The sequence below is a fragment of the Dromaius novaehollandiae genome, chromosome 16 (genome assembly GCF_036370855.1).
Source record: "Dromaius novaehollandiae isolate bDroNov1 chromosome 16, bDroNov1.hap1, whole genome shotgun sequence".
In the NCBI taxonomy this organism is placed as follows: domain Eukaryota; kingdom Metazoa; phylum Chordata; class Aves; order Casuariiformes; family Dromaiidae; genus Dromaius; species Dromaius novaehollandiae.
In genome coordinates this window covers 7026583-7041559 of record NC_088113.1, presented here as the reverse complement: position 1 = coordinate 7041559, position 14977 = coordinate 7026583, and the positions used below count along the sequence as shown (strand labels likewise).

Here is a 14977-nt window from a genome sequence, read left to right as displayed (position 1 = left end):
AAGAGCATCCCATGGCATGGTGTTGCTCTTGGGGAAAGCAGGGTTTTACCAGGAGCAGGCGCCTCGGAGGGGAGCGCAGGGCAGACGTGGGGCAGTGGCAGTCACTGTGCATGATGGAGAAGGCAGGCACCAAAAATGCAGAAGGTCTCCTGCTTTCTGTGGTTTTGCTGCAGGCCCACCATGGGCACGTGACACTTTGCCGTGATGCAGCTTGTGGATGCTGGAGGGACGGTGCCCAGTGACCTTCCGGCTCCCGCTGCCACTCGTACCTGTGTGCCGCGGACCAGCGAAGGGCTCCCACGTGTACCCCTCGTCCCTGGCTCTATCTCCAGATGCTCGCTTTGGAGGTGCTGACCGTCTGCTCTCCCTGCTGTTCCCAGCTCCCTGTGCTGCCTGGCTAGCCACTTATTCATATCGTAGCCTGTGGCCCCGTGGCAGTAAGGACAGGTGATTGCATGGAGGGCTGTGGTGCTTTAGCATGGGAAAGAGCCCTTCTCTACTCCTGGAGGACTCCTCAGGGTCTCAGAAGTGGCTTGAGGATCTCCCTGGGCATCATCCCGGGGCTGCAGGTACATGAAAGGTCCTGCCCCGGTGCTCTGGGCAGCTGCAGTCCCAGCCCTGAGCGTGCTGTGCCCAGTCCGATAACAGCTGTGTTGTCCCCAGGTGGCCAAGGACGTCTCCGTGCGGCTCCACAATGAGCTGGAGGCAGTGGAGAAGAAGAGGATCAGGCTGGAGGAGGAGAACGAAGACCTGCGCCAGAGGCTCATCGAGACGGAGCTGGCCAAGCAGGTGGTGCAGAACGAGATGGACAAGCTCCGAGAGGTGAGGGGGGCATGGGGGAGCAGGGACGTGTTCCTGGATGGAGGACAGTGGCACGGGGGGCCAAGGGAGGGAGCGAGAGGCGTCGCCAAGGCGCGTGCCGAGCGGTGCAGACCGATGCCCAGCTGTTAGCGCCGCGCAGGGAAAGCCAGCGAGGCTCTGCCCGTAGCCGGCTTTGTGGCCTCCCGCCGCGGGCACCCCGGCCCTGCTCGCTTTGCTGAAACCCAAGCCGCCCAGCTGGGATGCTTCTGAAACCCGAGCAGCGCCTTGCTCGCTGCTCTGCCTCCCTCCCTGCCGTGAAGGAGGCACTAAGAGCGGGGACATAGCGTTTCTGACCGCAGCAGGGCTCGGCGCAGCCTCTCGTAATGCCTCCTCAGTAAAAATGGCTCTTCCGAAGCCTGACAACCTGGGCCATGCCCCGTTCCTTCTAGCCAGAGCCGTACGTGATGCGTGTGAATGGCACGCAGTGGAGACCGTGCCCTTGCCTGGCGCAGTGCCCGGTGCTGCCCGTATGCTGCCCACCCGCGGGAGGCGATGGGCAGGCCAGACTGCTCCCACGCTGCGGTCTCGCCTTGCTCTGGCTCTCCCATCGGGAGACGAATGGAGTCGGCCCCCTCCTGCACAAGCATTGCTCATTCGAACGGGGCGAGCGTCAAGGGGCTGCGGAGCAGCTGGGTCCTGGCGGTGCTGCCAGGGACCCGGGGCGCCGGCGAGCACGGCAGGATGCACGGTCCCTTCTGTGCCCGTGTGCCCCGGGCATTCCCACGTGCTCAGCCCCGGAGCACACCGTGCCACGCGTGGTTTGGGGCCAGCTCACGGCTAGGAGCGATGCTGCTCCCTGCATGGCAGCAGACCCCCCCGGCTGCTCGTGTGGCCTCTGCCCGCTAGCACGGGCTGTTTGCTGGGCTGGGCCTGGTCACAGAAACTGCTCCAGCTCAGTCATCGGTGAGGGAAAGGCATCCTGGTGACAGCGAAGGCTTGCAATCCATCACGGCACTCGTAACCCACTTCCCTACTGCCCGGGACACGGTGTCCCTGGGGAGCCTCGGGAAGCGTCGCTGGCTGAGCCGCCGGGGCAGCATGTTGGAGGAGACACCGCGGCCGAGCCTTGCTCCCGGGCAGCCAAGGGAGACCGTGAGCCTGCCCGTCTGTGGTGCCCGCTGCCCGGCCTGGCCGTGCTGCCGGGACGTGGCTTGGGGTGGCCGGGGCTGCTCGTGCCCCAGCCGCAGTTCACGTCGAACCCAGCTCTGGGGGAGTTGTGTGGCCGGGCTGGGTTCAGGCCGTCCCCTCCGCCGCCCACCCAGCCCCGGAGCGCTGCGGACCGGCAGCGAGTGCTGTCCGTCCCCTGGCAGCCCCCGTGCGCAGGCGTGAAGTGGGTTTCTGTGCGGCTGGAGAGCACGGCCTGAATAACAAATGACGGCAACGGGAGGAGACCGCGGGAGTGTTGCGCCCTGGGGAACAGGCGGAGAAAGTGGCCGCGTGATCTGTGCGTGAGGATGCCGAGAGGGGCTGGTGTCTCACCCTGGCCAAAGATCGCTCTTGCCTGCCGTCCCCGTGCATCTTGACACGAGGTGCCAGGGGTTGCGGAGCAGTGTCCTTCTGTATGCTGACTTGTGTGGTAGCAAGGGGGACGTATCCAGCCAAGCAGTCTTTGATGCCTGGCAGCACCTTGCCAAGGCTTCCAGCAGCAAAGGAGAGCAGATTCGTATGCGAAGCTGCTGGGCCGTTAACACTGGCTCTGCTGACTTGCAGAGTGTGGCACACGAGATGTCTCCTCTCGACAGGTACACGAGGCCAAAGGGGACACAGCAAACTGGCGTGGGACCTGCTCAGAGCAAGGTCCGGTGCCCCAAGGGGCGATGAGCTGGCCCTCTCTAGGGCTGGTCCAGCTCCAGCCCCTTCTTGTACAGGAACCTGATGGAGAAGAGCACTTGGGGCCAGCAGCCCTCCGTCCGAGTCTCCTGGAGGTTGCACGTCTGTGCTGGTGGGGTGTCCCTGGAGACAAACCTGGCAGTCTCTGCGATGAGCGTGCAGGGGCAAAGCCAGACTCTCAGGTGTGATTGTAGTGAGCGTCTCGGCTTTCCGGCAGGCTGGTCAGGGCTTGCGCAGGGCCGTGTGGGCACGCAGGAGCCGGGCTTGCCGAGCAGCGTGGATCTGGTGCGCAGGAGCACTAGGTGTGGCGTGGTCTGCCTGCGAAAGCCAGCAGGTATCTGGCTGGGATTTCACACTCTGCTGCTGACTTATTTATGCCTCTGCTCTTGGAAGGTGCCCGAGCCGCGGTGCTCCGCGAGCCGGGTGCCAGCGGAGGCCACGCTGCTGGCGAGGAGCCCGCGTGGGTAAAGTGGGTCCTCCCCAGCAGAGCCCTGCGATGGCATAGCCCCAGGCTAGCAAGGGTGTTTGGGGAGGACTAATTAGACAAACGAGTTAATGGCCCTCGGGCACCTTCTTTCTTCTAGCTGGAGGGAGCAGAGCAGCAGCAGAGCTTGTTAGTAAGGAAGCAAACAGGAACCTGAGGCTGGGGCAGGGCTGGGCTTGCCCCGAAGGGCAGATTATTTCTCCCTTGCAAGTGGCTTCTCCCATAATTGGATAATTGTGGGGATGGGCAGTTAATCACTAGATGCTAAGCATTTGCGCCTCTGGCTCTGCCCCACTATGGCAGAGGGGTCCTTCCCAGCAGCATCTCCCGTGAGCCTGCGGCTGGTGCAGGAGGCAGCAGAGAAGTGGGACCGGTCCAGGTGCCCTGCCGGGGCAGGAGGAGGTGCCAGCCGGGTGCATGGAGCTGCCTGCCGTGGGAATCTGGGGCCTTGGGCACAGCCGCAGTGATGACAGCCGGTGCCTGACCCGGGGCCCTGCTCTTGGGGTGCTCGGGGCCAGGCAACGCCTTCTGCCAGCTCCCCCCCCCCCGGCTGTGGGGCGAGGGCACGCCGGCCCCCAGGGTGTTTGGGATGAGGGATGCGACGTGGCACAGCCTGCCCTCGGGGAGCGTTTGCAGCAGCAGATCCAGCGATGGTCTTGCCCTTAATAGGAAAGCCTGGATCTCGGTGCCTTGGCACAGGCAGCAGCTTGCATTTCACAGCTGCTTTCTTTGGCTGCTGGGCCTCAGCGCCAGTTTGGAAGGAGGTCGAGGGCAGCCGTGTGCCTAGGCTGGCGTCCGAGGGGCCCCGCACCAGCCTGCCACTGGCGGGCACAGCCTCCCGGCTGCAGGTGCCTGGCGCTGGGCGCACGTCCCCGCTCCTGGGGTCCGGTCCCACTGCGTCGCCCGGCCTTGCTCCTGCTCCCACGCCCGGAGGCTGCCCTCGCCTCCCCGTGCCCATGACCCCGGGAGCCCCCAGGGTGGGAGGGAGTGGGAATATGGCTGGGGACACCTTAGCGCTTGCATGTTTTCCCCCTACCTTTCCTTCCCAGGTAACTGGCCCCGCTTTCCCCTGCCTTGGCCCTGGGCACCTGCTTTTTTTCCCCTTCTCCCTTGTGGCTCCCTCTGATGGAGGCACGAGTGGATGATTGCCTGGGAGCGCAGCTGGTGTCCAGGCTCGCCGGTGCCCTGCGCTCTGGGGATTTACAGCCCGGCGCAGAGATCCCGGAGTGTCAAATTCTTTCGCAGTGGCATTGCTTGCCGGGATTTATGAGGCAGAGCTCCCCAGGGCTGGGCCAGGCCTTGGGGAGGGCCGGGGCTGCCCGGGAGCGTTTGGGCTTGGTGCGAGCTCTGCAGCAGTGATTCATCCCTGCCTGGAGCCAATGTGATAAAGCCACAGTGAATGAGATTTAATTTGTTTTATGGATGCTTCAAAGGCTGTGGGTTCGAGGAATGACGCATCCCCCAGCCAAAATCACTGGCTCCAGGGCTCAGCTGAGCACATATAGTTCAACAGGTAAAATGAAGTTCTTGGCTTGCCTTACGTAGCCCTGCTGCCAGATCCTTCATTTGCCTGGGGCTCTCCTGGGACCTTCTTTGCTGCCCGTGTGGAGGGAGGAGGTGATGAGGAACATCCTCATCTGCTGCTCCCAAACTGGGATGCCCCGAGAGCTGCCGCTTGGCCTGAGAACTGGGTTTCCTGCTTTATCCAGTTCTGACACCGCAACCTGTGACTCAGCCTCTCCGTGGCTCGTTTCCTGCTCTCTCACTAGTCGTGTGGTGCTCGACGCCTGTAAGGAAAATTTCTGGCTAATCTCCACAACATAAAGCTTGGCAGCCCGGGTCCTCCAAAGCAAGGGGCTGCAGCCTGCTGGGGCCACGGCTCTGGCATTTTCCTGGGTTTCACAAGCTCCCAGAGACGTCAGCGTTGCCTTTCTGGGCTGCCCCGAGGGGTGTTGCAGAGTGGCACCCTGCGCGCAGTGGACCGGTCCTGCTGCCCTGGGGTTTTGCCATGGGTAAAAGCTCTCTCTTCTCTCTGCAGAATTCCTTGAAGAAAAGGGGGTCTCGTTCTGTTGGGAAGACCGAGAAGAAGCCGTCGGTGCAGGTAATTGTGCTGTGCACATCTGGGGCATGTGGTGTTGGCCTGCCTGCACCAGAGGTGGTGGCACCAGCTGGGATGCTGCATGTGATCTGGGGGTTGCTGCTGGCTGTGCCTGGCACAGAAATAAATCTTGGGCGTGGTGGTGACATCCCCTTGCTTGCAAGGCTTTTCTGCCTTTCACAGGCCCCTGCATAGGGGAGGAATTGATGCACTCAGGCATCTCCATCGTCCTCAACCACCCTCTTGTCTCACTTGTCAATGGGGCATCAGTGGCTGGGCCAGCAGCTTTAACCCTTTGCTTTTGTCACAACCCAGTACTGCAGTAATGAGTTGAAAGACTTGCCTTTCACAATGCGGAGCTGCTACTGGTCTAGTTTGGGACTCTTGCAGCCTCCGTTCCTCCTGCCTGTGTTGGCAGTGATGCTCAAGGGATCACCCGAGAGCCCTGTTGGGGAGCAAAGTACCACCTGACGGGTGGCAGAGCTCCTGCGGGCTGGGGCATCCCGGCTCAGCTCCTGCCATGGGACAGAGGGGAGCACGGAACAGGCAGGAGATCTCATGGCTTCAGCTGTCCTACAGCCACAGCCAGGGGTGAGTGGTGATGCTGCATGAGGAGATATTTCCAGTCTGTCTGGCCTGGGTGCCCATGCCTGAGGGGCGCACGTGTCACCATGTGTGCCATCATGGGTCTGGGGGGTTTGAGGGACAGCTGAGATGTCTGTGGGGAACGGTTCGATACTGTGCATTTGCCAGTTTCTTCTGTCGCTGCCATGCTATGGGCTGCTGGACAAATGCAGGAGATGGGTTATTTGTCAACTGGGGGAAGGATTTCATCTGTCACTCGCTGTTGAGATGAGCGTCTGTGACTTGCTAATTCTATTACTAGGACTCAGAGGTGCAGAGCTGCTCTTTTGGTAATAGATAAAGAAGTGCCTTATTGCTCATAAAATCCACTTTCAAAAGGCAAAAGATCTGAAAGACCTACTTCTGAGGTGGGAAAGGATCAATAAGTCAGAGCTTTCCTCCTTGCCCCGTCTAGAGATCAGCTTCTTGTATGCCCTTGGTGTGGGGCTCTGGGCTGGACGAGCCAAGCCTGGTGGCCGCGGGCTATTTCTGGCGATACCAGGACCTCTGTCACCTGGGGGGAGAGGGGAGGAAACGCTGGTGCGGTGCCGCATTGGCCTCAGGAGGCTGCAGCGAGGCACAGCTGATGTTGCAGTCGCGTGACAACCTCTGCCTTCAGTGACCAGCACAGTCCCCTAGAAGTCGGTGGGATTGATTGACCCCAGTGGAGGATCAAGGCCAGTAGCTGTAGGCAGAGCGGAGGGATGCCTGCACATGCTGGCTGGCACTGGAGGAGCAGCTTCCCTGCAAAGCGAAGCGGGGAGCCAGCTCTGCTGCAAGTGGCATGGTCCTCCCCTCCACAAAGCTGAGCAGGGGCGGGGGGGACACACAAACCAGTTTCTGCCATGCCCTGCTGAGAGCATCTCGGTGCAGGGACCGCTCAGCATCCCGAGGGTTTCTGACTTGTCATGGCCAGCACATCTGTCCCTGTGCAGCCATGGGACAAAGAGCTCCAGGCACTCAAAGACTTTCTGTTTTAGCTTTTCATTTGTGATCCCCCTTTCATCTCTGTCACTGGGAGGCTCTTTCAGGCTAGCTGATGTTCCCAGAGTCCAGTTCCCCCAGTGGCAGACCATTGCTTTGCACCTATGCCTGTGGCCAGCCCAGGATGTGCCTGTCCTGGAGCCTGTCCAGCACTGGCAGAGCAGCCCCTTCCCAAGGCTGAAATACAACCCTACCTCTGCCTCTCCTGCTGGGAAGCCAAAGGGGACAGGAAACCAAACCCTGCCCTCGGCCGCAGTAACGCAACCCTCTGCTTCTCTGGCCGTCACCTTTGCAGACAGCCCAGAAATGCGAGGCTGGATGTGGCCTGAGGTCTGCGGTGGGTCTCTCCCTCTGAGGAGGGCAGGAAGGAGCTGGCCTCAGCTCAGAGCTGTGGGTAGCGCTGGAAAGAAAACCTCAAGCTTCCTGGGGCTGCTGTGAGCTCTTGTTTTACTGAAGAAACTGCCTTTTTCGGCTGGCCTCTGCTGGGCTGTTCTCTGCACGCTCTTGCAATGCTGAACTCCCACCTGTGGGCTGAGTACAAGTAACCCCAAGAGCCTGGCGGTGGCTGAGGCTCTTGAGACACAAACGTGGCCTTCTCTCTGCTCCCCGGCCCCCGCGGCTAGGGCGCAGGGCTGAGCTGGCTCGCCTGGGCGCCTCTGGCAGAGTGCGGCCCCTCGTGACTCATCGGTGGCTTCCTGGGCCCGCTTCCTGCCCAGCCGGCCCGGGAGAGCCCCTGCGCTCGAATGAAATAGGTGGGGGGGGGGGGGCAGACTCAAAGGCGAGGTCTGTTCCCTCTCCCCTGGACCACAGCAGCCCTCAAGGTGGTTTTGGTCCTAGCCCAGGAGCTCAGCAGCCCTGTGCCTGCCCCTCTCGCCATGTGCTGGCTGTGTTGAGGGCCAGCGAGAAAATCCATCCAGCTGCCTTTTTCCTGGGAAAACAGGAACTGATGTCATGTCTGCCCCAGGCGGGCAGCGGCGAGCACAAAGCTAGCCCTTGCCGCCGTTAATCTCCGTAGCCAATTATGAAGGGCACGCTTCTGAGGCAGAATATAGCTTTAATGCGCCTTAGCAAGGTCACATCTCTGTGCAAGCGCTGCGCGTACCGCGAGGGAGCCCTGCTTGCAAACCGGCACTGAGGAGGAGGCCGGCTTTTGGGCCCTGCCGCTCCCACCGTCTTTGCTCCGGTCGTCGTGGCTGCACGCTTTGGAAAAAGGCTCAGCACCCCAAACCCCTTGGACGCACAGTGGAAAACATAAGTGGCTGCCAGCCTTGTTGCTGCAGGTCCAGGCACGGGGCACCTCTGTGCCAGCAGCTCCAGGAGCTCCATTTACTCTGCCGCCAGCCCCAGGGAAGGCGCCTTGGCTGCTCGGTCCCCAGGCCGCAGCTCCTTGCTCTCTCCCGGGAGCGGCGTGCAGGAAAAGGGCAGCAGGCTGGATTTTCTCCCTTCGGCTCTTGACGTAACCAGCACTAGAGGAGCACATGTGCAGCTGGTGACCTCCTGGACTTAGAGCAAAGCCGCCTGCAGTGCTCCCGTGGTCCCATGAGAGACACCTCACCCCCTGCACCCGTTGCGGCCCTGATCGCCCGTGGGCTTATTAAGCAGCCCTGGAAGGCTGCAGAGTAAATAGCTGCTGCCAGATGTTGGGTGATGTGGCCATGGCCATGGCTGGTGGGTGTCGATGTGAGCAGGGATGGCTGGAGGGGTCGGATGTGCTCCCCCAGCCCCCGGGGAGCCCTCGCTGGCCCAGAGCAGTCCCAGGGCAGCTTGTTTCTCCCAGCCGAGAAAACAGGAAACGAAATGAGCTCAGGGAGATTTGCAACCAAGAGGCGCTTTGTGCGAGCTCATGTGCCTGGGAAGAAAGCGCCCCGGAGCGCCCGAGGGGCTGAGAAAGCAATCGCCAAATTGCACGGCTTCCTAACGGTTCTGCTTGGGAAAGTCAGCTGCTGCGCTTAACGGCCGAGCGCAGGGATGCCTCTGCTCCCTCCCGCGCTTGGACCGGCTCCAGCTCCCTCGGCGCTCCCGCGCGGGGCTCCGGCCCCTCTCCGGCCTGCGCTCGCCCCGAGGCAGGAGCCGACGCGGGAGCACGTCTCGCCGAGGGGCGACGCAGCCCCGCCAGCTCCCCTCCTCGGTGGTCAGTGCGCCGGTGCTCGGAGCACTCGAATGACCCCGCGGCACGGGAAGCCGCAAGCTGGACGTCAGGAAATCCTTCTGCCTCCAGAAACCTTGCCAAAGCTGCGAAATGGTCTCCCTGGGCAAATAGCTGAAATCCTTGTTGCTAAATTTAAAATCGGGCTGAACAAAACCCTGGAAAACAGACTCGAGCAGTAAAAGGGGTTTGGGAAGGGGCTGCTGAACCTTGTGGGGTTCTTTTGGCTCCGTTCCCCGTCCTCCCCGTCCTCTGACGTGCGGAGGCTGCGGCAGAAAGGGCAGCTGTTGGAAAAGAAAGGGGCCGGGCCGGGGGTGGGACTTTGGGAGTCTGCCAGCAGAAACCCCAGCCCTTCTTTTAAAACACGCTCTGGCCGTTGCGATCCCGCAGCTCGTGCCTGTGGCTGTTAGCATCCGTGCGGCGGCACTGCGCGAGGCCCCGGGCCGCCTGTCCCCGCGGGCTCCCCGCCGCACGCGGCAGACGCGGAGCAGAGAGGATGCGTGCGGGGAGCCCCCCGGGAGAGAGCAGATAGGATGTGCTGCTCTGCCGCGGGCTGATTGCCTGCTCGGGGCTTGGGCGGGAGGAGCGAGCCCCTAGGAGGGGTTCGTAGTATCCGCAGTAACGCAAATCACTTCAGCGCTTGCCAGCTTTGGGGAGGAAACCTGTTTGTGGCTTTTATTTTCCCCTGCGGAGTCTGACAGCTTTCCCTCCCCCTGCTCCCTCCTCCCCGCGCGCATGCCTTGCTGCAGTGACGCTCGCAGCGGAGCAGGCGAGGGAGGCGAAGGCAGAGCGCACTGCGAGGCTCCTGCCAGCGCTGGGCTCTGTCCCCATGTCCCCAGCTCGCCGGTGGCCCCTTGCCGTGCTTTCTGGGGCTGGCTGCTGTACCTTTGGGCCTCTGGGCTCTTCCACGCTGCTTCTTCTCCGGAAGCCTCTAGGATGAAGCTCAAATTTGAAGGGGCAAATTCTGCCGCTTGGTTGGCGGCTGCAGTTCCCCCTGGCTTGGCCGATGTGCTGAGCTGTCAAGGGCCACCGGGGTGCAAGGGCAGTGTCTCCCCAAGAGGGGTCCCATGGGTCCAAGGGCCATCAGCGCCTGGGAAGAGCCTGGTCCTGTGCTCCTGCCTCCTGGGCTCACTCAGCTGGCTGGGACTGAAGCAGCACTTTGGCTGTTTCAGGAGCTCATAGCTCTGGCGCTGGGCAGAAAAGCACCCAACCTCTAGGTCTGAGCAGATGCAGCCGGTCAGACTGTGTTTTCTAATGCCTGTGGCCTCTTCGTTCCCAGGAGGACAGTGCGGACCTGAAGTGTCAGCTGCATTTCGCAAAGGAGGAGTCGGCCCTGATGTGCAAGAAGCTGACTAAGCTGGCCAAAGAGAATGACAGCATGAAGGAGGAGCTGGTCAAATACAGGTCCTTGTATGGGGACCTCGATAGCTCCCTGTCCATAGAGGAGCTGGCCGACTCTCCCCACTCCCGGGAGGCCGAACTCAAAGTCCATCTGAAGCTTGTGGAGGAGGAAGCCAATATCCTGAGCCGGAGGATAGTGGAGCTGGAGGTTGAAAACCGTGGGTTGCGGGCAGAGATGGATGACATGAAGGGCCAAGGGGACAAAGAGCTGATTGGACAGGACATCCGGTTCCTGTCATCCTCCTCGAACTGCGGGGACTCTGGGGAGAGCCTCGTGGAGCTGAGACGGCACCTGCAGTTTGTGGAGGAGGAGGCTGACCTGCTGAGGCGCTCGCTGATGGAGCTGGAGGACCAGAACAAGCTCCTCATGAACGAGCTGAATAAGTACAAGTCAGACCATGACCTGGACATCACGTTGTCGGAGGACAGCTGCTCGGTGATCAGCGAGCCATCCCAGGAGGAGCTGGCCACGGCCAAGGTGCAGATCAGCGAGCTGAGCGGCAAGGTGAAGAAGCTCCAGTATGAGAACCGCGTGCTGCTCTCCAACCTCCAGCGCTGTGACCTGGCCTCCTGCCAGACCACCAGGCCCATGCTGGAGACTGACGCTGAGGCCGGAGACTCCGCACAGTGCGTCCCCACCGAGCTCTGGAGGGACGGGCCCGTTGGCGGGGAGAATGATGCCCAGGAGAGGGCACCTGGCAGTGGGAAGGCTCCGGACAGCAGCCCCACCAAGCTGCTCAAGTCCAAGGACTTTGAGACCCTTCTGGGCATCCGGGACCAGGCAGCACTCGTCAGTAAAGCAATTGATGTCCTGATTTCGGACACCAATGGCTTCACGTCCAGCCTCAAGTTGTGCCTGGACAACGAGTGCGTGGGTGGGATGCTGAGCGAGACGATGGATAACAACAGCGAGACCCCCAGTGACTCCAAGCTGATGAACGTTCTCATTATGAGGCTTGGTGTCCTACAGCAAGACCTGGGCTGCTTCATGAGGAAGGTGGATCACCTCGCAGACTGCCTTAAAGAGCAGACAGACTCTTTCCCCTTCTCCGGCCCCAGCAGCCAGGACTCCACCAAAGAGGCGCTGCAGAAAGAGCACAGCTCCGACTTCCAGGTACAGACTTTTTCCCATGTCACTGCAGTTCCTTTGCAGCAGTTATTGCTTTATTTGCCACGCTGTTTCCCCTGCTTTAACAAAGCAAAACCTGACCTGTAACGTAACCTCCCTTGTGCCTCTCTAGAGCAAAACCTGAACTAACACTCAACTCGCTGCATGCCAGTGAAACCAAGGACAAGATAGGACTCTGCTCCAACAGAGTGTGCGTAGGACAGAAGGTGGAGGGCCTGAGCTGGGTGGTGGGAAGGGCTGGATTGGGACATTAGCACTTCCAGACACAGAGCCTGTGTTGATTGCACCGAGCCTGCCGTGCCTCAGCGAGGGGCTCGCAAATGCAATCCTACCTCAGCGCTCTGTGACCTTGCCAGGGGCTGGCTGTTCGGCTGCTGTCCCCCATCTGTGTGCAGGCAGATGCTGGGCTCCTTGCAGAGCCAAACATCCCCAGGTGGGCTCTGAAGCTCTTCCCTTATCCCGGATCGACCACTGGTTCACAAGACCAGCTGGGCGAGAGAAGAGCAGCATGTGGGACCTGGAAGGCATCCCAGATTGCAAGGCCAAGATAACAGCCCCAGGGGAAGGAAACTGCAGCCCCATGCGATATACGCTGAGGAGAGAGTTCCCAGACAAGATAATTTGTAGAGCAAGGATGCAAAGGCAAATTTGGGTCTGATGATGAGCATTTTTGGAGCAGCGGAGAGCAGCTAGTGCCCTGCTTCCCAGCCTCCTCTCCCAAGATGGCCAGCTCCTGCGTGGAGGTGCATCCCGTTTGGGACTGGGCGCCAAGGGAGAAAGCAAGACCCAGTCCCTGGGTTGGGAGGTGCTGGTGTGGGGCGCAGGCTGCGCTCGCACCACGGCGGAGGGGCAGGCCCCTTTCTGGAGCACACTCGCTTGTTCAGAGTTCTATTTTTCTGCATGCTGCCGGACTGCAGTCCCACCAGCCCAGGTCCCGGTCTCCCCCAGTCACTGCATGGCACCGTAACTGGTGTTTGCACATTTTTTCCCTCTCTCTCTCTTTTTTCCCCTTCCCAAACAACCCAGGCCACGTGTCTCCTCATCCTGTGTTTCCTTTTGGTTTCCACATTGTCTCCCGCCATGGTGATGAAGCTCCTTCTCCTTATCATCCTTTTTGTTGTCTTGTAGTTCTTTACTGTTTCGGAGACCCATTGTTTTGTTTTCTGGCTTTCTTTTCTTCCCGCTCTTTTGGTTTGTTCTCATTAACTTGCCCACGCATGCAGCAGCCTGATTTTAGGGACGCCGACCCTTACCGCATCACCCACACCAAGGACATGGACCCCAGTACCGCACATTCCCGGAGCTACAAAACCTGCCGACCTGATGAGAACGACTCCTATGCCACCGAGGTATGTAGTAGCCTCCCCGGGGTGGTTGGGCATGGCTGTGTCCTAGCTGGGCACAGGGCAGTGTGGGGCCGGCAGGATATGGGGCAGCAGGGTTGGGGGCCCAGGTCAGTGCCGTGGAGAGGAGCGAGTCCTCCTTGGACTGGGCTGGCTAGTGCTGCGGGGATGGGGCTTCCCCCGCGCCCCTGTGAGGTCTGTGCTCCCAGCAGAGGCTGAAAATGCCACTGGGGTGACCCACCTAAACCTCCCAAACCCCAGTTTGTGACTGTTGCTGCTTGATTTATCACCTGGCACTGCTGAGAAGAGTTTGGTTTCCTTTCAAGGAGTTGCAGGCTGCTAGATGTCACCCCATAGCTTTCTCTTTTGCAAATTAAGCCAGTGCAGCTCCATCTACCTCTTATAGATACTGTGCCCCAGGGTCCTGACCGTCTCAGCCACCCTCCACCAAGCCCCCTCTAGTTTTTCCACATTCCTCTTGTGAAAGGGGAAGACGCAAAACTGCACACAGCCATCCAGGTGTGACCCCACCAGCATCTGCTCCAAGTATTTGTCAAATGCCTTTTTCAGCTGTTGAGGGGGTCAGGGTGCAGGAGATCTGGGGACAAGCCTTCAGACCCCAGTGTGGCTGTGGGCACAGTTTTTTGGAGATGTCTCTGGATTAAGGGTCAGCAAGGATCCATCTGCCCATTAAATCGCCTGCTGCCGGCACCACGTGTTACGTGGTCGGCGCTGTACCCGACAGAGAGGCTGGCTCTCTCCCGTTTCACCTCACCCTGCGTTTCACAGCACAGACAAACAGGCCGTTGGCAGATCAGCATTCAATGGAGTCTCCTCTGCTTTGGTTGGAAAAATAATTTGCTGCAGGCTTGTTTGGCAGAAGGCAACCATGTGCTTGTAGCTGAGGTGTCCTGGCCCTCCTGCTCTGCCCCAGGCAGTCCAGGCCCTGGATCTTGGACCAGACAGACTCCTCAGGGAAAGCTTTAGTGCTCATCCCCTGCTGCTCCAGCCCAGTCTCTCTTAGGCTGGGGGCTTTGCAGCTCAACCCCACTATTTTATCTAACTAGCAGGAGCCCAGGCTCCCAGGTGATGGGTCGTTCCCGTGTGGGTGGATTGGGTTCTTCACAAAGTGGAGGGGAGATGCACCCATTGCCTGCAGGCCCCCTTGCCCTGGTGGGTGGGCTTGGGCCCCTGTGCGTGGGAGCTCCCCCCAGGCCCAGTGCTGGGCTCCAGACCACCGGAATGAGTCTGGATCTTTCCCTGAGCACTTGAAGCTCAAAATCTGCTTCTGGAAGCCATCTTGATCCAGCCTTCGCATGACCCCACCATGGGCCTGGCTGGAAAGCAGGCAGGTGCACGATGCTGCCTGCTCTGTGTTGTGGCTGTGACGCGTGAGGCACGTGGGGAAATGGAATAAGCTCTCTCAGCACACGTCCACCACCATGCTGCTGTGGCCTCCCGGCCCTGGCCTGTGGCCGCACACAGGGTGGCAGGGTGGGCGTGGACCCACCTTGCCCCTCTTGCTGCTGCAGATGAAGGAGCTGCAGCTGGTGCTGGCGGAAGCCAACGAGAGCCTGCGGGGCATGCAGGAGCAGCTCTCTCAGGAGAGGCAGCTGAGGAAGGATGAGGTGGATAACTTCTCCCAGAAGATCTGCCAGGTGAGTGGGCAGCAGCCCTAGTCCCCCATGGGCCCCAGAGACAGGTCCCAGTAGGCATGGCCATGCTGCCACCAGCGCCTCCTGCACCTGGGCTCTGCTCTGGCTCCAAGCCTGCAACTCCCTTGGGGATCTAGGTGTCACTCAGGTTGACACTTGGCTTATCCCCTCCCCGAAGAGTGCAGGGGCCAAGAGTGCCTCTCCTTACATGGAGGTAGGCAGCCATGCAACCTTCCCTGCATGATGTTGCCTTGACAGGCCTCAGAGCCCCACTTTCCTTGGGTCAGAGCACACTACCAGGAGGTTGCAGCTTATCATGAGTTGGCTTGGGGACATAAAATATGGGGCCGCGCTCCAGGCTTAGCCCTTGCCAGCCAGAACCCTTGAGGGGCAACATCCCTTCCCACAGCAGCCTCTGCAAG

At 60.6% G+C, this 14977-nt stretch overlaps 1 protein-coding gene across 3 annotated transcripts in view; it reads left to right on the top strand.

Moving 5' to 3' along the window:
• Positions 1-14977, top strand: part of MTCL2 (microtubule crosslinking factor 2) — a 47683-nt gene that overhangs the window by 17089 nt on the left and 15617 nt on the right. For 2 of the 3 annotated variants that reach the window (XM_064521395.1, XM_026101135.2), the window contains exons 3-7: positions 664-822; positions 5214-5276; positions 10307-11542; positions 12781-12906; positions 14433-14558. In XM_064521395.1, the coding sequence (XP_064377465.1) occupies positions 664-822; positions 5214-5276; positions 10307-11542; positions 12781-12906; positions 14433-14558 (1710 nt within the window). The remainder of the gene's footprint in view (positions 1-663; positions 823-5213; positions 5277-10306; positions 11543-12780; positions 12907-14432; positions 14559-14977) is intronic. The other variant, XM_026101134.2, reaches the window with a different exon arrangement.